At 40.1% G+C, this 25292-nt stretch overlaps 2 protein-coding genes across 7 annotated transcripts in view; one reads left to right on the top strand and one right to left on the bottom strand.

Moving 5' to 3' along the window:
- Positions 1-22026, bottom strand: part of CFAP99 (cilia and flagella associated protein 99) — a 56327-nt gene extending 34301 nt beyond the window's left edge. Inside the window, exons 1-4 of the mRNA XM_040064882.2 lie at positions 21918-22026; positions 19134-19261; positions 7068-7212; positions 5264-5358 (exon numbers count right to left, since the gene is read on the bottom strand). Coding sequence (XP_039920816.1) covers positions 5264-5358; positions 7068-7212; positions 19134-19261; positions 21918-22011 — 462 coding nt within the window. The 5' untranslated portion in view covers positions 22012-22026. The remainder of the gene's footprint in view (positions 1-5263; positions 5359-7067; positions 7213-19133; positions 19262-21917) is intronic.
- Positions 22027-22668: 642 nt separating this feature from the next.
- ZFYVE28 (zinc finger FYVE-type containing 28) overlaps positions 22669-25292 on the top strand; it is a 142555-nt gene continuing 139931 nt past the window's right edge. For 4 of the 6 annotated variants that reach the window (XM_040065119.2, XM_040065117.2, XM_040065116.2 and 1 more), the window contains exon 1: positions 22670-22876. In XM_040065119.2, coding sequence (XP_039921053.1) covers positions 22838-22876 — 39 coding nt within the window. In that variant the 5' untranslated portion in view covers positions 22670-22837. Of the gene's footprint in view, positions 22877-25292 lie in introns of all 6 variants that reach the window. The other 2 variants (XM_040065121.2, XM_040065118.2) reach the window with 2 other exon arrangements.

The following is a 25292-nucleotide window of genomic DNA, read 5'->3' as shown; positions in this document are numbered from 1 at the left end:
GATGCTTCCAGATTCTGTGGCATTTAATAAGCATACAGTGAGGGATGCATTTCATCCCAGTGGTCTAGAAAGTCACTCATTGTCCTTAGAGAGGATCATCCACTGTAGCACATGCATATTAGATTAAATTTGTCACCTAGCAGTAATTCGTACTTCTGCAATGTGTAAATACAATGTCAAAACATTGCAACAGCCCTCTTGTTAGAGGGTACAAATGAGCCAAGACACAGATTTCTTCTTTATCACAGCATGAAAAGGGGCCTGGCTTATTCCTCTTTACAGCTCAGCCACCCTTACTCCAACAATTCACTGACTCTGGCCACAGCAAGCTCCTGCTGTAGGTTTCCCTCAGCCTCTGACTGCTGGTGATTTCCTGCTAAACCCTGACTGCAGGTATCAGTCTGCAGGTTCCAACAACAGGCTCTAACTGCAGCCCCAGACTGACCTCACAGCTGTGATTCTCTCCCCAGAATCCTTCTTCATGATCCTCTCACTCCCTCTTCCTCAAGGTTCCTCCTTCCTGATCCCCCCTCACCAGCTCAGCCACTCCCTTTGGTCACACTTCTCTTTATTGGATACAGCTGTGACTCTCAGGGGCGAGGCTGCATTGGGTAATTAGCACAGCTGGTGCTTCTCAGGGGTGAGCTCACCTGGATTCCCTTCTCCTGCATCAAAAGTCTACACTGAATTCATGCCTTCCACCCGAAAGGATGCACGGTGTAGACACTGTTTCTACCAGTTATTGTAACAAAATTGTACATCCAGTTATCGCAGCGTGATTACAGTGAACATATCCCCTGCCACAGCACTGATCTTAGGGAAACCCTGACTATACATGAAGTTTATAAAAACCCATGTAGACAAGCGTGTATATAGGGATTTTAATACAGTATTGATCATGAGCTGATACACTTAAAATAAGACAGACCCTGAGGTTTGAGCTGGTTTCAAATTTCTAGGTATTCAGAGAGCTCACAGAAACAGAAATACTGCAGGTGGTGACCTGTAAATATTCCAGGGTTTTTTTTCACTAGCTTCCATTAAGCTGAACTCCCTCTCTGTGTCCTCTTCTACAGCCTAGTCCATCCTCTGAGGTTTCAGTCAGTTGTCCACTACAGTGCCATATAAACCTACACTTCTGAATTGTTGTTTCAGCTCTCACTGACTCTGTCTCCTAAATATTTGCTATAACTATCTTTCACAAAGCAACTCAACTAATTCTTCAATGCGATGAAATGATAATAAACGCACAGTGATTCTAGCTGTCGTATTTAACAGCTGCCTGTTACAGTTTGAGGCTTCCTACAGCAGCACCAGTCCTGTACTGATTACTAACATTTCCCCCTATATTAAAACAAATAGGTAATTATGTGATTGATAAATGCTATTATGTACTCCTGAGGTACAGAGAATGGTTAACTGTGTAATCAGATATCAACACTGTGATGGATATTTTTGTACAGTCTGAGTCACAGTCCCCACATAGATGCTGCAGTAAGGATATGCCACAATATGCATCATACTAGAGAATTCTTGGAACACAGCTCTGGAATGGTCATCCAGGCACTGCAGGGATTGCAAATGGCAATGCAGGATGACTGGACATCATTTCTGACCAGAGTGTGCCTGAGCCAAAGTCCACAATCTTAGTTCTGATTATCCCTATCACAGATGGTGATAAGACAACAGAAACCTTTGTGTTTTGTGAACTGAATTGCTAGGAAAAATCCTTAATATTTGTTGTCTTTGGCCACACGTGACACAGGTGGAAAATCCAATATCAGCAGTCATTGCTTTTACAGTAGCAGAATGGGGCTTCTCTCAGATTTCTGCTTGGATGTTACCAGACTCTGTCTCCTTAGCAAAGTCACTTTAATCATTTTGGTAACAGCATTATTCTGGTTACTCCTCTGTCTTGAACATTCCAAAACTTTCACTACTCAGACAGCATGATAATGAAGATCCATTTCCTTTCTGGAAGTCATGGAATTACCCCAGCAATGAATTGTACCCATGTTTATATTTTAACGTATTCTCTGGCTGTAGTAACACAAGTGTGTATAATTGAAGACTGTTTTGTAATGCATTTTTACAGGTGGCCTGAATTAATACCTTACTTTTGAGAATGTGAACTTAATATTCTTACACACTTTTACACACTGGGATCATACAGATTTCTAGAAAACACATTAAAAAATGGGAAATTTCCTCATCTGGTGTTATCTTTACATCCATGTAGGCATTTGCAGAGCTGAAATGCTTACATTCACAAGCTAAGCTTTTAACTCCTGAGTTAAGGAAGTAACTGCAGGAAACAACATGTTCTGTTTCTCCATACAGATCAGCCACTGCCTGATATGATGAAAATAATGAAAACATTATTGACCCAACTTGGACTGGTTTTACCCACCATCCACCATGATGTTGATCATATCCTGCTACTCCTACCTCATCTTAAATCCTATTACAATGCCCAGTTCTTATGTAGTGATATTCCTTTGATGATCTCAGAAGTTCCTTAGAACTGCTTTTAGAAGCAATCAGAACATGAAACAGAATAAACAGATTCTTAACTGCTAGAAAGAAAACACTATGTAATTTGTATTTATTATGAGACAATTCAGAAATTACGAAGTATTGTTACCATTCAGGACGGCTCAAATAATGATACATAGAACTCCGGTTTCTTTGGAGGGTTTGTAGCAAAGGTTTATTGAAAGACAAGGTCTTTTATACAGTATTTCAGTACAATAAATATTATTAGTTATTTCAGACCAAAGCCTCTCAGTAAACATCTTTACCAGTAAACAACTTGGAAAAACATCAGGTGTCAGGAAGAAGATATCTACAAGGATTGTCTTGGGTTCCTCCTTATGATTTCCTAGGCCCAAGTGAGAGAGTTATGTACTTGGCTTTTCCCACAGACTTAAAGCTACTGCCTGGAGCCTAAAATCTAATTTCTGACCATTGTCAGTTCCCACAGCGAAGCTGTTTGCTTCAACTTTTTATTTCAACAGTGTATTTTCTCCTAAATTTTAAAATAAATATGGAAAAATAGCATGTAGAATAACAGAATACAAAAATAGATTTCAGCCAGCAATGCGTGGTTAATTTCCTAAAAGGATAATTACACAAAAATTACAAGAATGGTTTTTATCCTATGATTCTGTAATTATATCACCATAAAATTTTTTTTGCATGTATTCTTAATATTACAGCATGAGAGCTTGGGATTTTCTGTTCAAGCAGATGAACATGTGTGAGGTAGCATTGTTATTCTGCCTAAATGAAAATATTTGAATATTCATCAAACATAGGGAAACACTGTGACTTTGAGTTGAATGGATTCCATCATACAGGTCTTTAAGAGAAAGGTCCTTAATTTCCCCCAGGACGACATCATTCACCTGAAGACTATCCATTTGAGTGAGGTTTATCTGCATGATGAAGAAAATTCCACTCAGCCTGTGATGTCCTAAGTTTATTTTTTAATTAAATCTGTCCTATGTAAATACATGTGAATGTTTTTTCAGTGTCTTAACTGAACTCAGACACAATAGTTATCAGGCAGAATCTGGAGGTCAGTATCTTGAAGGAGGATCCCAAATTTCTGATAACTTTTGTTGCTAGGGCTGCAGATCTGCCTTCTGCTCTTTTGTCTCTGTTGCTGGGGGGACAAAATGCTGCTTCTAAATCCTCTGCTGCAGGTGCATTAATTTAATCTAGCATCACTTTGGAGACAAAGAAACCGTTCTAATGGAACAGAAGAAAATCTAGGTACCATGGTGATGAGGATATGGTAAGATACTTAAGCAAACCAAGTCACACTTGCTACAATGATAGCAGGTGCACAACATTGGAATATGCAGCACTTCCCGATCAGAAAAGAGTTATTCCAGACAAGGAAGGAGACATTATGTAAACCAGAACATCAGGGCACTGACGCTTAAGCCATATAAAGCTAGATGAATGGAATCAACAAGAGATAATTGGCACGATGTGGGAAAATTGTGTTGCTAGCTGAATGAGCTCAAGATGCATCCAATCCAGTAGCTCGTGTCTAAGATGTTTACCAAAGAAGGGGCTGGGAGAGCATTGTAGACAGAGTGATTTGTCTGTCTACCAGATTATGATAATTCTTCCAGCCACTCCTCTGTTCTTTCTAACTGTTAATGAAATATATAATTTTTGTCTCTGAATGGAATTAATAATAAGCATTCCATAGTAAGTCCATCTAAACCCAGACAACTTAACCTATTCTGTCCCTACAACTCTACTCATTAAAGAGACACTGGCATCCATATGAACATTCAAAATAATCACTATAAGGATAAACCTCAGCCTTTTGAGTATTAATTATTAAAATTTGTCTATCTCTTTAATTCCATCTTTGTTATTCAAACAGTGTTTGGACTATGCTTTGAAACATCTGGATAATCAAAGGCTGCAGATGCTCTGTCACCAGTGATTTAATTTTTAGCCCATTTTCCTGAGAAAACAGGGCTTACGAGAAAGCACTGCTGCTCAGTTTATCCCTCTGCTCCACTGTACAACATAGCTTTTAAGATAATTAGCACTTTCATTTTGAAAGAGAAGCAGAAGATAATTATATTTCTGCAGTTATAATGAAAAATAGCAAACAAATAGTGGAGCAAACCCCAAATTCATTACTCCAGAAAAGGACAGGGAAGCAGAATTTTGTTGTCCCACTTTATATTTGGCAGCACAGGTTTAGTCAATTGCACGCTGTACTGGGGCAATTGGTATATGCACAGCTCCAAGCCAGCCAGTGTTTTTTGGGAAGGAGAAAAAGTGATGGAAGCACAATAGGCTGATAATGAAAGTGGCAGTGGATTGTTCAGGGGAAAAAAGAGCACTAAACATCAGGAACTGCAAGTTTCAATAGATTCATTGCATATGGAAAAAACATCTCCTGTCTAAAGTCAAAGAATGTGAGCAGAGGCAAGAGTGAGCGTGCAACTTAAAGGGACAATCGTAAATGACATAAACTGTAAATTATGTGAGTATTTGACCTTCTCGGATTTTATAAAATAGATTTTGAATTGATCTTTGACTGAATATAAGAATCACCCTGTAAGTAAAGAAATTGAAGGGTTTTTTGATAACAAAATACTAATTTAATTTCTGAATTTTAACAGAACAGTAATTTCTCCATTTATTCTCAAAGGCGAGAAAAGTCATCTGATTAATCACATACAATGAACAGAATATTATTCTTTAAAATGTCTTGTACTTTGATTACCTGTTGCATTTTTGCAGTGTCCAAGGATTTCACAATTTTGCTGAAGCACTGAAGACCAATTTCTTCCAGTTGAAAGGTAGCTAGATAACAGATAACTAGCAAAAGATACATACATTTAAAATGCAGCAGGCAATTCTATACAGGCAATAAACCTATGCCCTATACTCAACATACTCTGGGATTTAGACTGTTACTTTAATTTAAACAGTTTTGATAGTGAATTTTTCAACATACTCTGGTCTTAATGTTTTCAGAGAGGATAGCTCTTACTCTTCTCTTATAATTTCTTAGTTTATTATACATAACATTATAGATAACAAAAAATGTAAGCATAAAATTTAATATTTCTAGTATTTATTTTACTTTTTTTTTCCAAGTGACTATATTGCCTAAAATATTGTAACCTTTGTTTTTATTCTGAATTGGAATAAAATCAAGTTTTTAAATTGTGAAATTTCAAACCTGAATCTTGCACCCTCTACAGCAAATTCACAGTTCAATGATCTTAAGGTCTTTTCCAACCTAAATGATTTATGATTCTATTCTATAATACAGGAAGAGGCACAGTCAGTACTGTGAAATCTTAGTAGACATGTAAAGTTCATGGGCTGCTGTTTCACCTTTCATTTGTCCCCACTCACTTTGATCAATCAGGCTTCACTTACAGCACAATGTTTTAGCTGCCACCAAATTGTAATGGTAAAATCAGGAAATTCTGACCAATGTGCTGCAGCCAACTCAGTGTATCTTTAGTCTTCAATCTCATGTGCTTTAGCACAGCAACATATTTAATCAGTCTTAGCAGAATATACATTTATCTCCTACAAGCTTTATTAAATTCAAATCTGCTCACACATAGCAACAGCCTTTATAAGCAGCTTTGATCATTTAAGTGTCAATGCAGCTTGGCAAAGGGAATCACAAGCAGCTTAAAAAAAATGTAAGCCAATGACCTTAGACTCTCAACTTGTTGATAAAGGAAAATTTTCTGTTCCTACCCTCTGCCTATGATTAATGGAGGCTTTTGAGTGGACCGGTCCTGACAATCCAATTATAGTAACACTCGGCTTAAAGGTATAATTTATGTGCCCCAGACAATGAAAAACATGGCTCTGGAGAAATGGAGACAATGAAGCATTACCATTTAGAATAAACTCGATACACTAATAATTTCATCCTTGACAGTTTAGGCTCCCTTTCGTTTGCTGTTTGATTTATATTTCTGTACTTTTCCAGATTGTGACAGAAGTGACCAGAATTGTAATAAAAATTAGTAGCTTTTAAAACATAAAATGTAGATATATTTATATTAGATAAGTTTTTTTGTATTTTTCAACCACTTTGAATTAAATTGACTTTTAAATATACCCACGAAGATTCAGAACTTATCTGACTTAGAGAAACAGTGACAGGGGTATTTGTGATTCCAACTTATTTAGGGACTTAATAGATCAACCTCAGCATGCGTGTATTAAATAAATAGCATAAAATATTTTAAAATTAAATTTTCATGTGTTTCTCAATACCTGGAATAACTTTGGGAGTAGTAACTACCCTAATTAACTGGCTCGTACTATCAGATATAGTTGTATCAGAATGGATTCTAACCAGGTAACTAATAAAATGAAAATAATTGACCTCACTCCTGGAGACAGAGGGAAGTTTACTTATGTCATTGTGATGGTCAGTAATGAAGAAACCCACCCATGGACAGAGGCAATTGTGTCTGCATACTGTGAGATGTCCTGTGTTCCTCAGCACCCAGAGCTTTGTTACACATTTTTGTATCGTAAAGGCAACTTACCTATATAGAGATTACGCTCAGAATTTGGGCAGTATCTCCCATCCTGAACATAAAAGGCATTGACGACCACATCCAATATGGATTTATATTCTGTGCATCCTGCTAGTGTATCCAATACAAACTTCTCTTCTGTCACATTAAGAGTCTATAGAGATACAAATTTAATAATAATTAATGTATTCTGGAAAGAAAATAGTTGCAAAAAGTACAATCATTTTGAAGTAACTGGAATACATGAACAATGAACAGCAGTGCTGTCCTAGGGTAACTTTATGATGCCTGTATCCCCAATTGTCTGTTCTGTTTGTGCTGTATATTGAGTCCTGTGCCTTTAAGACTGGTTCTAAGAGCAAGGAGAAGCGTGGAGTTTGTTTTGAGAAAACTTCCTGACTCCTCCACATTCTTCTGCAGACGGGGTGTTCGGCGGAGGCTTGGAGAGACTGCAAGACAGAGATTTTTTTTTGCTTTTAGTTAGTTTCAGCTAGCTAGGGCAGAGAAGTTCCCTAGACTGTTTTTTTTCCTTTTTCTTGGAACTGTTTAAACCTGCTCTGGTCTGAAAACCCAGGGGAGCACTGGGGGCTGCACCTGCGGCCCACCGGAGCCTGGAGCTCGGCATTTTCCAGCAGCACCGGAGAGACTGGGACTGAGGAGAGACTGAGAGAGAGACGAGCTACACCCACAGCAAGGACTTTCTCAATTTGCCATCTCACTTCGGAAGGAAAGGTTTTGTTGTTTCATATTATTAATTCTTTATACTTGTATGCACTTCATTTGTTTAGTAAAATAGCTTTTTCCACTTTTCTCCAAAGAGGTTTTTTTTTCAGACTGGTTGGAGGGAGGGGCCACTTGGGTTTGCTTCCCAGAGGGATCCTATACAGAGGTTTTCCCCCAAATTTGTCTCCAAACCAGGACAAGTGCCTTTGGTAGGTCTGCTGCCCTTCTAATGCTATCAAATAGGGGCAGTCCTAGCAAACTAATGGCCCTTGTTAAGTAAAATGTAACCTTCTCCAATGTTAAGTGTTCATTTTACTTGCTGACATAAGCATAGAGTTTAAAGACCTTCACCTGTGAATGTCAGCATTGATGCAAAGAAAATCTGAAGTCTCTGAGCTATGAGCAATGATTAACTTAGTCAAGAGTATGAGAAAGCTTCAGTAAGATTTTGTTTTCCCTCAGGAAGCCTCTTATTTGTGGGTGAAGTCTGTGCTACTCAGGGAGACTAAACTGAAGGGAGAAGCTCGACAGAGATTATGGAAAAGAGTCTTAATTGTGACTGAAACCCAGCTTTGGAGAACATGACTAATTTAAGCTAAACCAGTGATTCTGCCAGCATTGTTTTAAATGCTGACTGTTTCTCATCCAGCTAATACTCCTGGTCACTTGTTATGTTCATGCAGTATCCCGAGAGAACGGGAGAGTAGGATGCTCATTGCCTTCTGGATCCTACCCCATAATCCCTCTAAAAAGTCTGAATGCTCCTCAACTTTACAGACTTTCAATCACAATAAATAACCTATGCAATACTGCCACTATATGAGATAAACATCTAGTATGAACCACCTTTAAACATTGCAATAAAATCTGAGTCCCGGAACAGTTTGTTATTACATGAATTGAAAATAGCCAGCTGAGCTACGACAAAATGACAAACAATAACGATCCTTTGATTTAAGAAGGTTAGACAAGAAGCCAAGGAAAAAGGCGAAGTGCATCTTCTGAAAACATGTAGTCCACGTTTGATGTATAATCTCTCCCAGAGCTCTGAGGTGTGGGAACAATTGAAATGCAATAATATATCAGATGAGAGGTTCACTTTGCCTGGTATGCTGTCCGCTACCCTCTTGACTGCCTTATTTCCCTAATGTGATTCATTTCTAGTTTATGGGTGTTATTAGAGGCTGCTGGATGGAACTCTGCGAGTTTTCTGCTAAGTGACATTATACAGGGCTTTGAGATAAAGCAAATATAAGGCAAAACTTTAAAATTACATTTCTAGTATTTAAATGTAAAAAATTATGCAGAAGAATTCAAAGTGTGTTTTCTCAGGTTGTCATTCAGAGCAAGCATAAATTTTTTTCACTACTCCTGCTCAAAAGCCAGATTTCATTCCTTTTAATTTGTGCATCATCACCAGGAAAAATGAGGAAGGAGACTGAAAAAATCCTAAAATATGCAAAAAAAATTTTAAAATATGGAAAGTATGGACTCCATCTTGCTAAGCACTGAGGATTCTTGTGAGGCAAACATTTCATTCCAAATACACCTTTTATGGATGAATATTTATGTAAGTTCTTTCATGAAACTAACAAAGCAAACTCATAAACTGAAGCCCCCATTATATGATGAAATACATATATATATATATACATGCATATAAAATATTTGATAGGAGATCTCTAAGAATTTATTACAAAAGTCAAAAGCAAACCTAAAAAACTGAATGACAAAATCAGAGAGGATGTAGTCCCAGTGAAAGCGGGATTGTGACATTTTAAATCTAAAACAATTTCTTCCCTTGAGCAAATGGTGTTATTTATGAAGAAACTGCAGAAAATAGTAGCTCAGTTAATAAACAGAAAGTCGATCGTAAAACTGGTCAAGCCTGTTGGAAACAAGCCCAACAGAAACTCTCTCAGCTATCTCTGACAGAAAGCTAAAATTTCAGTTGTTTTCAAGATCTTTATTAGATTAGAATCTTTGCATTCATGTTCTGTGTAATTCGATATAAAGTGCTATGGCAAACCCGTGCTTTTCAAATGTACTTTGGTGAGGTGGCCAAAAATAGACAGACAGGTAACAACAGGACACCATTTGTGCCCAAATCATCTCCTACACAGTGGAGACTACTGCATAAAAATACAATTGCCTGTCTGCATTTACTCTGCTTTTACTGCTCTGAGTTAACAACTCAGTCAGAAGTGTTAGGATGAACACAGAAGTTCTCACTCTTGCTTATACCTTGAGCAAGAATGTACATAACCACTACATGGCCTTGAGACAAGCAACAAGGTGACAGGAGGTGCAGCCTGGGCACAGCTGTGCCCCACAACATCAGAACTGACTGGCAGTGTTGGGGACCACGGGGCACAATGTCTTGTCATGAAACATAACCAGTTGAATCTGCTTTCAGCCGCACAAGGCACTAAATGTTCTGTTTCTACCTGTAAAAACCGAGAAGAGTTGAGCAGCCTGCAGCTGTGTCACCTAAGGAAGTGATCTCATCACTGCTCAACTAAACAAGACTGGGCAGGAGGAGTACTTGGATAGGAAATCCCAACGGGGAGCCACTTGTTGGTTAAGCCCTGCAGATAATCCAGTGAATCAAAACCCGAGCCAGTGCTTTAAACCAGTTAGGATACTCTCTCAATAGAAAGTACATTGTGTCCTCTACAAATTTCATCAAGGATATTTACAGTTTATCTGCATATCTGAAATAATAATGGCTTTGGGAAAGTAATGTGTTGGCTAGGTGTAATTTTTAGCACTAATTCCTAAATGCAGTCGTTCTGTGGGGCTTTGTGCTGTGCTTTATGTCAGTGGGATATATTTCAGAGTGGGTCAAGTGATCCTTGAAATGGTACAGTATTGTCACCCTGGTTTTTCTGAGTTTTTTAAAGCCTTTTGATTGTTCATAAAATAGAGTCAGACCTTTTAGCTACTGTACAATATTAGGAGCAGTTTCTACCTTTTCCCACACATGTAATATAAACAAATCCTTTGTTTTTCATTCTCTGTCCTTTGTTTGCATATTTCTAACCTGAAAACAATTGTAACTGACAGCTGGTCTGGCCATTCAGCTAAGGGGTGAAAACTCCAGAAGCCAATCTACAGCCAGACTTACAAATGTATAAAAAGTAAGAAATAAACAGGCAGAGGGGCTCTAGGCTTGACTCAGCCTTGAGCTCGCTCAGAGGAACATTCTGCCCTGCGAAAATCTCTCATCTCCGTGTAGTTGCTTTGCGTATCCCGATCACACAGTATGACAGATTGTATGTTTGTAGCACCTTTTGTATGAGGTTTTCAAAACATTTTACTAGCATTAACTGTATTTAATGAGATTGCTTTTGGCTAACATAATTTTGTACATGCAGGAACTATGGCATGGGGCAGGTAAGAGATTTGCCCCAGGCAACACACTAACTCATCGGTGCTAGCAAGAATTAATAAATGCTAATTTGTGAGCATTTATTCTGTCCATCAGACCAACTTTTTACTTTTTAAAATACATTTTAGTCACATATTTCTATGAAACAATTAACAGTTAGGTAAGTTTGCAAGCATGTGTGAGCCCTTCAGCATAAGGGAGACTAAATAATTTACAGTAACACAGGCAATGATCATCTTCTGTTCACTGAATATTAAAAATATCAGAAGACAAAACAGATATTGAACAGATACAAATATCTGACAGTGTTCTCTCTATGGCATTGAATTCCAGCTTTTTCTGATTACTAAGTGTTTAAGTTGTCAAAAAACTCATTCTGTCTGAATTTATCCTGAATGGTCCTAGGAAAAAAATGTTTCTTGTCAAATTATGTGCTGGTTGGAGTTACCTCCCCCTTTTGGGAAGACCCTAATACCTGTAGCCTGCTTCCATGGACATATTTTTCCTGCGCTCTGACACACAGCTGGAGCTGGGAATCAGCCAAGTTTCCTCAGGGAGAGAAGAGACTGGGTAAGAAGAGCTTCAAACACAGACAACTTCCAGGCATGGGTTAGTACCAGAAATAGGATGAATTAAATGGAGAAATATCTGCAAAAGGGAAGCTTTTCCACCGTGGGTGTATCATAATAAAGCTGGTTACAGTGGGACCTGTTCGAAGGGACCAGTGAGATCAGAAAATGAGAGAAAGAAAAGCTCTTCTCTCTGGAGAGAAAAAAGGAAAGAAATATCAGCCATACTCTGTTTGAGACTTCTCAGGCTAAGGATATAATTTAGGTGAAACAAACATTTTAGAAAGAAGGTAATATTTGATGAAAAGATAAAGCAGCTTTCACCTCCTGAGACAACTGTGCAATAGTATGTAGTGAACTTGTCTTCTAGGAAGAACGTGCACATTTTGCAGATACAGTCTGATTAGAGTGCTTCAGTTATCAGTGCTAGTCCTCTCCAAGGGTCTAATCAAAATGCTGTGAAAATGAAAGAAAATATTCCTACTGATGTCACAGAACCCAGTCTTCTTTCTCTCTGAAGTCAGTGGGAAAAAACCCCTGAGATCTTTGGATATAAGTAGGAAAATATCCTGCTTCTACTATTCCCAGTCTATGTTGCAGTCACAACCCACTATTTTTCATCTTCAGCAGACAATACTGACCAATGCTTACTAAGAGGTACAGTGAACATTATTTTCCCTTGTACTTAATATTAAATTCCAGAACACTGCAGAAAACTCAGATTCCATCATTTCCTTGGAAAGATCCTAATCTGCATTTATGTCAGTAACTAAAAATACAGATTAGAATTCTATAGTTTAGTAGGATTTTTTTTTTCACCAAATCTATCATTCTTGCATTACATTGTCTTCATATTTAAAGCTATGATTTCTGACATTTTGAGGATTTTACTCCCAACTGAGTAAAATCAGTTGAGTGGGCATGTGTGAGAAACAGCTGAACCAGCACAATGAGAACTATGAAGAGTTGTGCCAAATCACACCACGTTCTTGTGAAATGGGAAGCTCATAAACAGGCTTATCTTGCTATCAGCATGAGAGGGATAAAGGAGCAGAAAAGTGAATTTGGGGTGGCAGTTCTGGTTTTACAGAAATAAGCTTTTCTATAGCTGGCATGTATGTAGGAAGGTCAATATGATGGGTCTGATCCTGCAACTCTGATTGAAGCAGATAATTCCACTGAAAAGAAAGTGAGGTTTTTTGCATAGAGAAAGGCACAAACATTGCATGGTAAGTCCTGTGTTAAAATCTGTCTCTTGTTATCATTGCCAAAGCTTGATTCTAACAGTCACAGGAAGAATAATACCTGGGATGCTTCAGTTAGGTATAAAATTGAATCTTTTTTCAAAATGAACAGATGCAGTAAATTTCTATAAATGGTCCAATGAAACAATATCCTTATATATAACATGCACTGGATGAAAGCTCACTTTTGGATATGGATAATTTTTGATAGATTAAGTGAAGAATGCTTAATAAAAAGAAGGGGTTTTAGTACACAAGAATGAAAATATAATTTGGATGGCATCAGTCTGATAAAAGTAGTATTAAAAAGCATTTGGGAAGATAAACAAGGGGAAGTAATCTGGCCATTCAAATGAAGAACAGGAATGGATATATTTGAATGTGAATATATAACAATTTAAAGATCTGAGACAGACTTAGGAATCAAGTTAATGTGTTATTCAGGATAATTGATATTGAATTCTGTTTTAATAGCAACAAGGTTACAATATTGAAGCAAAACCATTTAAATGGACTTATTTCTTTTAGGAGGTTTGAGGGAATAATATGATTCCTTGTGATTGAAGGTGAGGGATTGTTTGTTGCAATTAGGAATCATCCATCATATTGCTAATAAATGTGTGGTTTTATTGAAAATATTTGCAGTGAAAAACAAGTCCAATATTATGTCATATTATGTCATTGTAAATTACACTGCAAAAAACATGAAGACTAAAAAGTTTCTGGAAGAACATAAAGTCTGATCACTCACTGAGAACATTAAACAGAAATTCCTTTTATGATGTAAAGTTTACATGTAGCAGAAATAAAATATATGGAGTTTAACACCTCTAGACTGATTTTGATAATAACATTCTAATTAGAGGAAATGGTGTTATTCATCTCCCATCATTCAATAATTAAAAACCCTTCCATATTTTACTTCCTTTTCACTAAAACAAGAGGCTAATAATCAGTGAGTTTTCCTAACTCCACTTTTATACAAAAGCCTGAACTAGGAGTTGGAAGATAGGAACTGAGATTTGAAGGTGTCTTTCTTGCTTCCTGAGTGGCCTTGTAGGGATCATTCTCTCCCTTGATACCTTGGTTTTAAACACTGACAGCTACCTGGCACTCAGCAATTTGTTTATACATTTCCATCACACCAAAAGAACATTCTATCTTTATACATACAGTGGTCCAGACAGACCTGAACTACTGTCCCAGTAAATAGTTTATTTACCTTTCTTTAACCTCACTTACTTTTTTTTTTTTTAGCATTAATTTTCTGATTTCATATTTGTATACTGAAACACTGAGTGGCTGCAAAATGCAACGAGTGGAAAATGTATCCCAGTGATTATTTGATGTGTATCTGCTTGATCTTCCTCAATCTTAAAAATTCAGGGAAAGATGGGTGCTTTTTCAAAGCAGCACACAGAGCTTAGGTGTGCAGCCATTGCTGCTGTAAATGGGCTGTGTAAAGCTAAACCCCACATACAGCCAGGAAAAAAGATACCTCTGGAGAGCAGAATCTAATGCCATAATTCCCCACAAATAAACTCCTTTTCTCATGTACACCCAGCTATGTACAGGGTAATGCTTCTGACTTTGGGCAGCCCCTCTGGAATGTACTCGGAAGCAGACTGTACACCCAAATGTTTTCCAAAGGGATTTCTGTCTCAAAGCTTGAAACAAGATTTCCTACACTGAGAGGAATATGCTTGGGTGGAACACTGATATTTGAATAAAATTATAAAGATGCATTAAGAAGTTAAAATAATAATAACCTGAAGTCAATGCATAATCTCCGTGTTATTTGATAGGAACAAGTTGAGAGCAGCTCACATGGCCTCATACATGTAACTGATTTTTGATAGGAAGTTGTCAATTTTTCAGGTTTTTACCTATTTGGAAATATTAAGTAGTTTCAAACCAACTGCAGGGAAACAGCTGGGGATGTGTTTTCAAAGTGGCACACAGGGGTCAAGCAGTGCCTTACAAATTTTGGCCTTTTGGTTTTCTTATGAAAATCCATACTCATTTTGCCAAGTGAAAAATAGCCATTTGCCTGTGTTTTGTGTGAATTTAGACTGTAGCAGTGAACTCCCCTGAAGATTCTGTGTGCCCTTACCATGCGCAGTCCAGGGCAAGCAGAGCTCTCACTACAGTGCAGGGTGAGCCTGGGACAAGCCATGCTGGGTCAGTCTGGGAGCTCAAACTGATAGAGGAGAGCCTGTCTCACCTCATTTCTCTGTGGCATCTTCCTCTTGTGGGCTTCAGTTTGAAGAGAAAGAGAGAGATTTCTCATTGATTTAGGTAGAGTAGAGATTGGAACTGAATGTGCAAGAACTTTGAGGTGAGCAGAATATCAAAGAGGTGAGCAGGACTTGCTGCACAAGGACAATACTATTGGAATTAACCACTTGAAGAGATGGAAGTGGGACAGGTTAAATAAAGAGACCTAAGCAAGAAAACATGAGACTAAGAGAAAGGACGGGGATAGAAAAACAATGGAGCATAGAACAGAATTCAGTTTCTCCTTCTCTGCCATCCACTCAATATTTGGCTAGCAGAGTATTCCAAACCTCTACAGTACAGCCATTGAGCACTGTCAAAATATAAAAAATTTCTACACAGTCCTTATGAAAGAACAAAATATACTATTTCACATAATCATGTATTTTTTACTTTTGTTTTAATTATTTACATAACCTGATGTGCATCTAGAAATTAAAAACAAAATCTTGCTGAAGATTGACTATGCTCTGAACTGTTGTCATCTTTGCAGGAGCAGAGTGAAACCAAAAGATTTTGCTGGATTTTGATCAGAATATTCAACAATGACTGACTGTACACTTAGTAAAAGATACAATATGGAAATCTATTAATTCCTTCTTACTATCATTTGCAAAGCAAGTATATGTTCACCCTGATGCTTTCAACCTGATTTATTTCTTGCCTCTTTCTTTTTTTCATACATTCATATTGTAAAGTCCTTCATTTTAAAATATAATTGTTTGCCCCCTTTCACTTCTTTTCCTGGGCCTCAGTCTACCAGCTATTTTTACTGCTTTAATTTGCAAGGATTCCCACAAGAATGGTCTCATGCCACTGGTAAATGGTTGACAGGGATATTTAGATCAAGACAGATTGTGCCTTTCAGACTCCCTCCTGTAGCACTGCATCCAACTTCCTTTCATAACATATTCCCATTTATCATATACACAAATACGAACTCTGAACTTCAGTTTAGGATGCTGACCTCTCTCTGTGACATTTCCTTCTCGTTGTTGTCAGTTTAATTTCAGCAGTGCAAAGACAAAGCTTCAGCACTCTCATGCTACTTCTTTCCTCAGTTATTGGTTCTATTGCCATCCTGCCTGTCAGTCAAGCCCGTAACTCCAGAAGTCATTTTTCATGCAGATTACTCTCCAGGATATCATCACCAGTTTCTGTGCACATCTTCCTCACTCTTTTTGAACAGTACATTTCAAATAGTATTTTCCTATCATTTCCTAGCTAAAAATCTAAGGTAGTGTCTCAGAAGTTTCTGTTTTATTGAAATAAGTGTCTCTTTTGTGGGTTTAACCAACCCCATCTCAGAAACCAACCATCTGGAATGCTACTGTTAAGTTCATCCTGCTAGTCCATTGATTTGACCCACTTACTCCACCTACCATCTCACAGTTGATGCTAGCACATCAAACTAAAGCTGCTTGTCAAGATGCTTCACAACTCAGTTCCATTCTGCATTTCATTTCTTACTCTCTACTGACGTCTTCCCCATTTCTGATCAGCCAAGGATGCCCATCTCTTCATTTCTTTTATTAGATTTCCAAAGAAGTAATTTTGTTTCCTACATATACTTATATTGCTCTTAAAATCTACTTTATTCTGACAGAGGTTTTGATCTGCAAAACGTCCTTGGGTCCTGGCAGTTCAGGTGACAATGTGTGGCTGTCAGTGGGACTTATTTTGAGGATCTGGCACTTGAAAAGATTGGCATTGCAGTGGCTCCTGCAGCCCCTGCCAGTGGGGTGCTGAACTCCCTTGAACATGTTCTGGAATGACACAGTACACAGTGTGTACTGTGGTTTTATTTTGAGGGAAATAATCCAGCCCAAAATTGTTGGTTTCACCAGGAACATCCCCAAACAGGTGAACAATAGGTTAAGTCGGATATTTTACGGAGGCCATCAACAAATTATCAAAGAACTAAACAAGACACCTCAGATATCACATTAGAAGACATAAAGACTCTAAACCATCCAAACACAATAAAGATATATATTATGAACAAAACATACAGTGCTAACATCTGAATGCACTGTAAGGGGATGGAAAACTATTAAAAGAGTTTAAAAGAACAGAAGACTTGTAGAGAAGTCAAGTGTGATATACTGCACACCTAAGTCAGCAAATAAATAAATATAGAGCTGTGTCTTGTAATTACTCAGATTTGGTCTCTTGGAATCTGACTCTCCTGATTTTTTTCTGGTCAGTAGACAACCTAAGGTTTGCTATTTGTCATGCTGCTGGTGTGAGACGAATATGTATGAATCTAGTTTGTGATTTAGAGCCAGGGTGTTAATCAGGATACAAACTGAAGGAAGTTTCTGCATGGCTTAGTTACTATTGGCTAATTTGTAAATTACCAAGATTGGGAATCACGTGTACAAAAATGCTACATTATTTTTAGGACCATGAAACAGAAAAGAAAGAAGTAAGTGAGATTTTCATGAATTTTAATCACACATTTGGTACTGAAACAAAGTTGAATTTTATATAAAACACAGGTCTTGCTTTTTACTTTATTTGATAAATCCTATGTAGTAGGTGATCTAAAACTAGCCCAGAGAGAGATTTTTTGCCTTATCTTTGGCCTCAGCTATCTTCCCTGTCCTTCCCATTCTGAAAGGGTTTATTATGAAACTCTAGATTCATATTTCTCTAATGGAATTACTGTTTCTTTTTTTCTTTGTATCACCTTTCCTGGGCTGAGAAGAACAATGATCTGAAGACTTATTTTTATAAGTATTTATTTTGGCAGCAGTGGTAAATGAATTTACCTGCTCTCTGCCCAGTGAAAAATGATTGTTTTGAAACTGGATCAGTTCCCTGATGTGATCCAGCATATGAATACACAAAGAGTTGTGCCAGTAGTAGAATTCAGGAGGGCAGGGTCAGAAAGAAGGGGCCTGGGTGGCAACTGTTTGAGAAGGCAAGCACCCAAGGAATGGGTGTGAAGCCACTGCTCAGCCCCTGGCTTTCTTATCACACCTCCACAGTTTTATATTCTTTTAGTCATATGTATTTATGGAAAATCAATGCAAAAGACTATCTGACTGGAATAGCAGTGGTCTTTATTGTCAGGAGGGGAAATGAGCACTGGAGCCACATGGCAGTGTGGAATCAGGGCTCCAACAATGCCATTTGATAACACATGGCACACACAGACAATAGCAGTCTAAACAATATTACTGTCTTCCCTTAGTGAATTGCTGAAGCTGATTCAATCCACTAGCTGCCTCAGCACAAGTCAGGGTGACACTGAGGACAAAGAGATGGGGAGAGGTGACAGACTATGGGCAGGAAAGGATGAGAACTACTTTAACCAGAACAGATAGAAATTGGAAAATCATGGTCTGGTTACCTGCAGTATTAAATTAGAATCTGCTGGCTGATTTACTGTCATTGTTCTTTTATCCCACTCTTCTGGTGGTCACTTATGTCCTCAAAGCAAGAATACCTGATCCTGTGACTCGGCTTCTGAACTGCCTTTGTACATACAAGTGGGTGGTGCTGTCAGAAACCTCTACTTGGAAGGAAGAAAGAATCTATGAAATGGCTTAGTCAGAAGTGGAACAGAAGTTTTCCCTGTCACTATCTCATCAATTTTAGAAGGTTGTTGCCTTCTTTTTTTTTTTTTTTTTTTTTTTTTTTTTTTTTTTTGCTATTTAAGCAGTTTTTCAAGACCTCTGATCTCTACTGCCTTGTTTTCTGGTGATAACCATAAGAAACTTGGACTTTACTCATGAACGAAAAATGTCACTGTAAGGAAAATCAATGAAAGTTACAACAACATGTTAGAGAACAGATAACCTTTGCATTTAAAATCCCACAGTAACAAAGTAAACTGTGTAAGATCAGCCAAACCTTACTATACCTGCAACACCATAGCTGATTCATTCAAGAAATCCTCCAGGCTCTGATTTTCAGGGTTAAACTTGTTAAGCTGTTGCACTATTAGTGCAATAAGTTCTCTATGGCTGACCATCTTCACCATGGAGAATCCTATAAATACAGAAAATCATTACTTTTTCATGCCTCCTTCAGTTGTGGCACAATGGATGGTGCTAGGCTCATACAGAAGTTACACTGCGGTAATCTAGAAGACAGCATTTGGGTCAAGCTTTCAAAATTACAGTTACTCAGAACAGCTGACACGAGGAAGGAAAATACAGCACAAACATCAAGAAAATAGAAGATATAATTACATATTGTAAATATCTCAAAATATCTTCAGGATAAATGGCTGCTGCACCAGGTTATTTGTCAAAATATAATAAAAGCTAATAGAGAAAAGCACAGCCTGTAAGCCTGTGTGCATACAGGTCCTAATTAACACACTGCTCTTCCCAGTGAGATGCACCAGAAAGCAAAATTTTAGTCTTAAATCTCATCACATGTTGCTGTCAACAGCCTGTTTTTCAAAAGCAACAAAAGAACAGGAACAGAGAGGAATTATAAGGAAACAATGACTGTTGGTCAGCAGGCTGGGCCATGATCACAGCACTTCAGTGGTCCAGGCCACTGCCGAGGTTTCTGAAGGCACAGCAGTTGAGTATTTATGTTTGATGCTTTGCTTGTGAAATGACTGGATTTTGTCTATCTCAAATGAAGTTTTACCCATATGGCTGAGAATGTGTAGGACTTGTTATCTCGATTTTAATGTTCAGATGACAAGAACTATAATGCATTTGTTCCTACACACACACATTGTGTATGAAAGACCACTGACAGCAATTAATCAGGCCTGTAAGTCATTAATTTGGTTTAGCAATGGGAAAAAAAATTAGCACAAATGTAACTTTTCATGGTGAAAATAAAAATGTATTTTTGAAAATAGTTCTTGTATTTTATATATCATCATATTTTGATGTCAGAAAAGAATGCCTGATCCAGATGAGTCATTCCCACTGTGGTAAAGATAATTCATTTCATGCTTTTAAATATTATGATAACATTTCCAGACAGAGTGGTATTGTACTCTGCCTTTCAGCACCATCTTGCTCAATTATTGCCTAAATAGCACTTTTCATTACTAATCTCAAAGCACTGAAAAAAAAGAGTTTGTCTGTGATTATGTTCAATATAACCTTTAGGTACCTGTTGGGGGCAAGACAAAATGTCCAAATTAAAAAGAAAAAAAAATCCAGCAAAACAGGTTTGGATCATGACAGGGGATGGCAAATACAGAAAGAGGCACCACTGTGCAAGGGAATCACTATTACTCCACTCCTTTGAGAATCATTTGTTTCTCAGGAAAGAACCTGCCAAGGTTCTTACACTCACAAGGAATTTTGGATAAGCAGGAGAGAAATATCTCTGTACTTCAGACTGAATCATAATTCAGGCTCCAACAGCTCTACCAGTAACAAATGCTTTTCTTTTTCTGGCATACCAGTAAGATATTTGAGTTCTCATGCTCTGATATCCACCCCTCCCCTCAATTAAAAATCATTAAACCCCCAAATTGGAATGTGTAAACTAAGATGTGCAATAATGCCCTCGGATCTCTGAACATACAGGGGTTCTTAATAGAAAGAACCCCACTTCTAATTAAAGAAGCTGCTATTCTTATTGTCAATGTTTTAAAACATACATATCAAGAATAAAATGCTGTTGGTATGATATGCACCCTTATTTCCACACAGTCAATTAGAAAACTACCCCAATTATTACATATAAAAATTATATAAATTGATACCATGAGTAAAATGGCAGGATTTTTCTCCCATTATCAGCTGTAGATTTCAGTTAAAAGAGGTAAGAACCTGACTTAACCCTATTTAAGGTAGAGCTTGGAGATATTTTGAAAGCAGTTACATAGTATAAGAGTGGTCACAGTTGTAGGAACTGGTTTCAATGACCTGAAAGGTTCTTTCAGGTTTTACATCTGCTCATCTGTTCCTAGAAAGACTGTGATTGCATTTCCTCTAATGAAAGCCGTCCTTCTTAAAAAGAGCTGAACTAAGCCTCCCTGCAAAATTCAGACAGACCAGATGGAAAATGTTCACTTTGAGGATCTTAATTTCAATTTTCATGTATTTCAATGTTTTGCATACCTACTGCAAGCGTTTTCCTTAACGTGACAGCATATTTTTTATCTCTTATCTTGTAGAACTTTACAATTAAATACTTATTGTACAAAACCTTCTGCAAATAAGTCGTATTATGTTTATGAGGTGGGTTAGCAAATGTACACCAAGGCTGCCTACTTGCCCAAAATTTCAGGGAGCAGAGCCCAGCAACCCAGTGTAACACAGGCCCCCTTGATGTTTTCTATTTTACTTAGAAACACCTAATAAATACAAACACCGAAAGAAGGTAGGTTTAGATTAGATATTAGGAAGAAATTCTTCCCTGTGAGGGTGGTGAGGCTTTGGCACAGGTTGCCCAGAGAATGTGCGGATGTCCCATCCCTGGCAGTGTTCAAGGCCAGGCTGGACGGGGCTTGGAGGAACCTGGTCTAGTGGAAGGTGTCCCTGCCCACGGCAGGGGCGTTGAAAATAGATGAACTTCAAGGTTCCTTCCAACCCAAACCATTCTGTGATTCTATGATTGCATGAAAGTAAGGGAACGAAGGAGTCACGAGCCTGCCCAGGGCACCCGCCACCTTCACGCATCGGGAATTGCACCCGGCTTCCTTTCCGGAGATGTCACGTACGGCCACATCTGCCTTGCCCCGCCGCTCCCGGTCCCGTCCCCGGCTGTCCCCGCCGCTCCCGTGCCCGTCCCTGGCTCTTCCCGGCGCTCCCCATCCCGGTCCCGGCTGTCCCTCGGGGCGCGTGCCGTCCGTGTCCCGGCGCGGTCCCTCCAGCCGCGGGGACCCCGCACGCGCCGTTGCCACAGAGCGCGAGGGCTGCTGGGAGCTGTAGTCCTGCTGCGAGCCCGCCTCGGTGTTGCGAAACGGCGCGACCAGGGACTCGGAACTACACGGGCGGGGGAACAAGATGGCGGCGGTTGTTTGCTGCCGTTGCCAAGGAGCTAGTTGCTCGCGCCCCCTGCTGTTTCCGCTCACGGGCAGCCAGCGGTCGGTGACCCGCCGGTTGCTGAGGCACGGGCAGCGCTGGCGGGCGTAGGTAGACCCTGCGACGCCCGAGCCGAAGCGCGCAACTTCGCCGGCGAAAAACTACAACTTCCGGCATCCACCGCAACAAGGCGGTCGCCGGGGCGTGGCCTGCGTGGCACGCAGTCTCCCCGCCCCCTTCGCGTGTTACGCAAATGAGAAGCGGGCGGGCGGGGCGAGGCGCGGGCCCGCCCCAGGCCACCGCCCGATTGGGTGGGGAGGGGAGGGCGCGGGGGCGGTGTCGCGCATGCGCGGTGGGGTGGCGCTGCCGCCGGCCGCGCAATGTTTTGGGGGCGGTCGGGGCGGCGCGGAGCGCGCGGAGCCGCCGGACGGTCCCTGCGCTGACGGGAGCGCCCGGCGGCCGCTCCGGGGGAGGAGGCGGCGGAGCAGGAGGAGAACGCGACCCGGCGGAGCCTCCCAGCGAGGGGCACGGCTCGCTTCGGTCCTTTGAGCGGCGCGGGCGGGGAGCCGGCAGCCCCTGTGGCAGCGGCGGCAGCGGGGTGTCAGCGGCCGCGGTGATGATGAACAGGTTCAGAAAGTGGCTGTACAAACCCAAGGCAAGTTGCGAGGAGTCGCCGCTGCCCGGCGCCTCTGCCCGGGGTCACCGTCACCCCGCGGGTGGAAGTCGGGACGCGGTTCCCGGCGGATCCCGGCGCGCAGCCGCGGGTCGCTCCGCGGCCGGGAGGCGCCGTGCGGGGCGAGCGGAGCCGCGGGTCCCGGCGGACGCGGTCGGAGCGCGGCCGCGGGAGCGGCTCCGGCGGCGCGGAGCGCGTCGCCCGCTGCGGCGGGGGATGACAAAGCAGCGCGGGAGCCGCGGGGCCGCTCCGACCCGGGGGAGCGCGGCCCGGGGCGGGCTCGGGGCTCTACGAGGCACCGCGGAGCCCGCGGAGGGGCTGCGGGGCTGGCGGCTGTGCCCGGCCGCGCCCGGGCAGCGCTCCCGGCTGCGCTGCGGGCTGCGCGGAGCCCGGACCCGGCGAGATGTGCGGGCGCTCCCGTCGTGCGGTTAACGCTGTGCGTGTACACCTGGAAACTTCGTAAGTTAGGAGATTTATTGCAGGGTGCTCTGTAGGTATTTTGTGCCCGTCTCGCTCTGAAATTCTTGGAAGGAATCCAAGAATCGCAGTTTGCTTTGCAATGATATTATCTTTTTCTGGCACGAGTTAAGTAACTGTCTGGAGAGTGATCTTGTCTGGCATGTGATGTTGGGATCGTAAATCAAGGGCATTACTGGTTTTGAACAGCTATAGCATCTTTTTCTTGTCCAGGCATTACAGCAGTCAGTATTGTTATTCACTTTCTGAAATATTTAATTTTGGTTCCTCTTGGTCACTCACTATCAGTCGTTTTTTCCTATGCTTTACTATAAGTAATAGTGCTGAGTATCAGTTTGTAAACCTTCTATGTACTCAGTTCTTTAGGCTGAATTATGGCCAGCGTGTTGCAGTGAAAAAACAAAAAAAAAAAACCAACAAAAACGGCCGAGGTGATGCTGCAAAATAAAGTTCATATTATGCTGGCTTTGTGGATTTTCCATGTAGTCGTAACGCGTCGAGTACTGCTGAAGAACGTAAGTTTGTCAGATATTGCTGCTAATAGCTGCAAGGGAGATAATGTAGAGATTTACTAACCTAAAATACAGCAACAAGTTACAGATAACTTTCATTGAATTTTCTTCTTTTTTTTATGTTTTATACAAGGGAAAAACTAAGGGAAGAATAGTTAATGGAAAAAAAAGAAATACTGTCAATCTTATATGCAGATGAAATCATCGTGAATATAGCTTTTGTCGCTATTTTTTAAACAAAACTCATTCAACTTCACATTGTTTTTCTTTCTAATGGAGACTTTATCTTTTGTGATAAAATTTGATTTTAATGTACTGTCTCTTTTTTGTGAGGTTTGGCATTCAGGGTCTGTATCAAACAATGTACTTAAAAGTTCTGTGGGGCTTCTCTGAGGTGAAGGAACTTTTCAAGCCTGTGGCATGACGCTGGGCCTCATAAATTAGGAACACCTATTGCTGTTTTAAAACCAGCCAGTTTTTCTTAGTTTCAGTCGCTTACAACATCATTTTTGTTTTGGTATTCAGAATGGGTTGCTGGAGAATTGTAAGAGCTTCAGAAAAAGGCATTTTTCCTGGTGTGCCTGTTGAGTGGGTGTGGATCATGTCATTAAATACTCAGAAGTTTGAATAGCACTTCTTTTATAGCAGGTGAGAAGATCTCACTTATAGAGACTACCTTTCCTGGTTGTATTGCTTGCTTTTCTATTTAAAGGAATTAACAAGGATTCCTTCCTATAAGGTCAGTGGGTTCCAGCGTCTGTTTTGAATATAATCCATTTTAAAGAGGACTTTTCCTGAATATTTATTCTGGTGGGGGCTCTCAGGACCTATGTTACCTACAACCCTCTGTTAGGTACTGTGGGTGCCAGGTGCATTTTGTTAGTTAGGTTTTGCTACTCTCAGTGATGGGGAATGCCTCTTCTGAAGTATTCCAGGTCCTACTGCTGTATCATAGGACTTCTGCATGGCAGCAGATTTTGATAGCATTGGACATTTGGCCCAGAGCTTTGATGGCCATTCAGAGTTAACTTTTGAAGGAGAGGGGTGGGATGACATCAGAGTGCAGCAAATTCATAGCACAGCCTGCTCAGAAACCTGAATATATGGTTTAGCTTAATCCTAGGGGAACTACTTCATAATTCATCCCTGAAAAAACATAGCCCCAAAATATGGAAATTAATTCAGCTTAATCTTTTTAAAGGGTGGAGACAAGGAAATGGAATAGAACAGAGTGCGTAACAAGGTGGAATCACAAAATTCTTAGGGTAATCATCAGTTACTGCAAGATGTAGGACCTGCATCGAGGCGAGGATATTTACTTGGTAACTGCTGCGTGTGTTTGAACATACCAAGAATGGGAGAGAAAATGTGGGTGTAGGAAGTGGAAAGTCTTGACTAATGTTGTGAGC

This window comes from Hirundo rustica, chromosome 5, assembly GCF_015227805.2.
Source record: "Hirundo rustica isolate bHirRus1 chromosome 5, bHirRus1.pri.v3, whole genome shotgun sequence".
Lineage (NCBI taxonomy): Eukaryota > Metazoa > Chordata > Aves > Passeriformes > Hirundinidae > Hirundo > Hirundo rustica.
The sequence above is the reverse complement of the archived record's forward strand: the minus strand, read 5'-3'. Positions and strand labels throughout refer to the sequence as shown.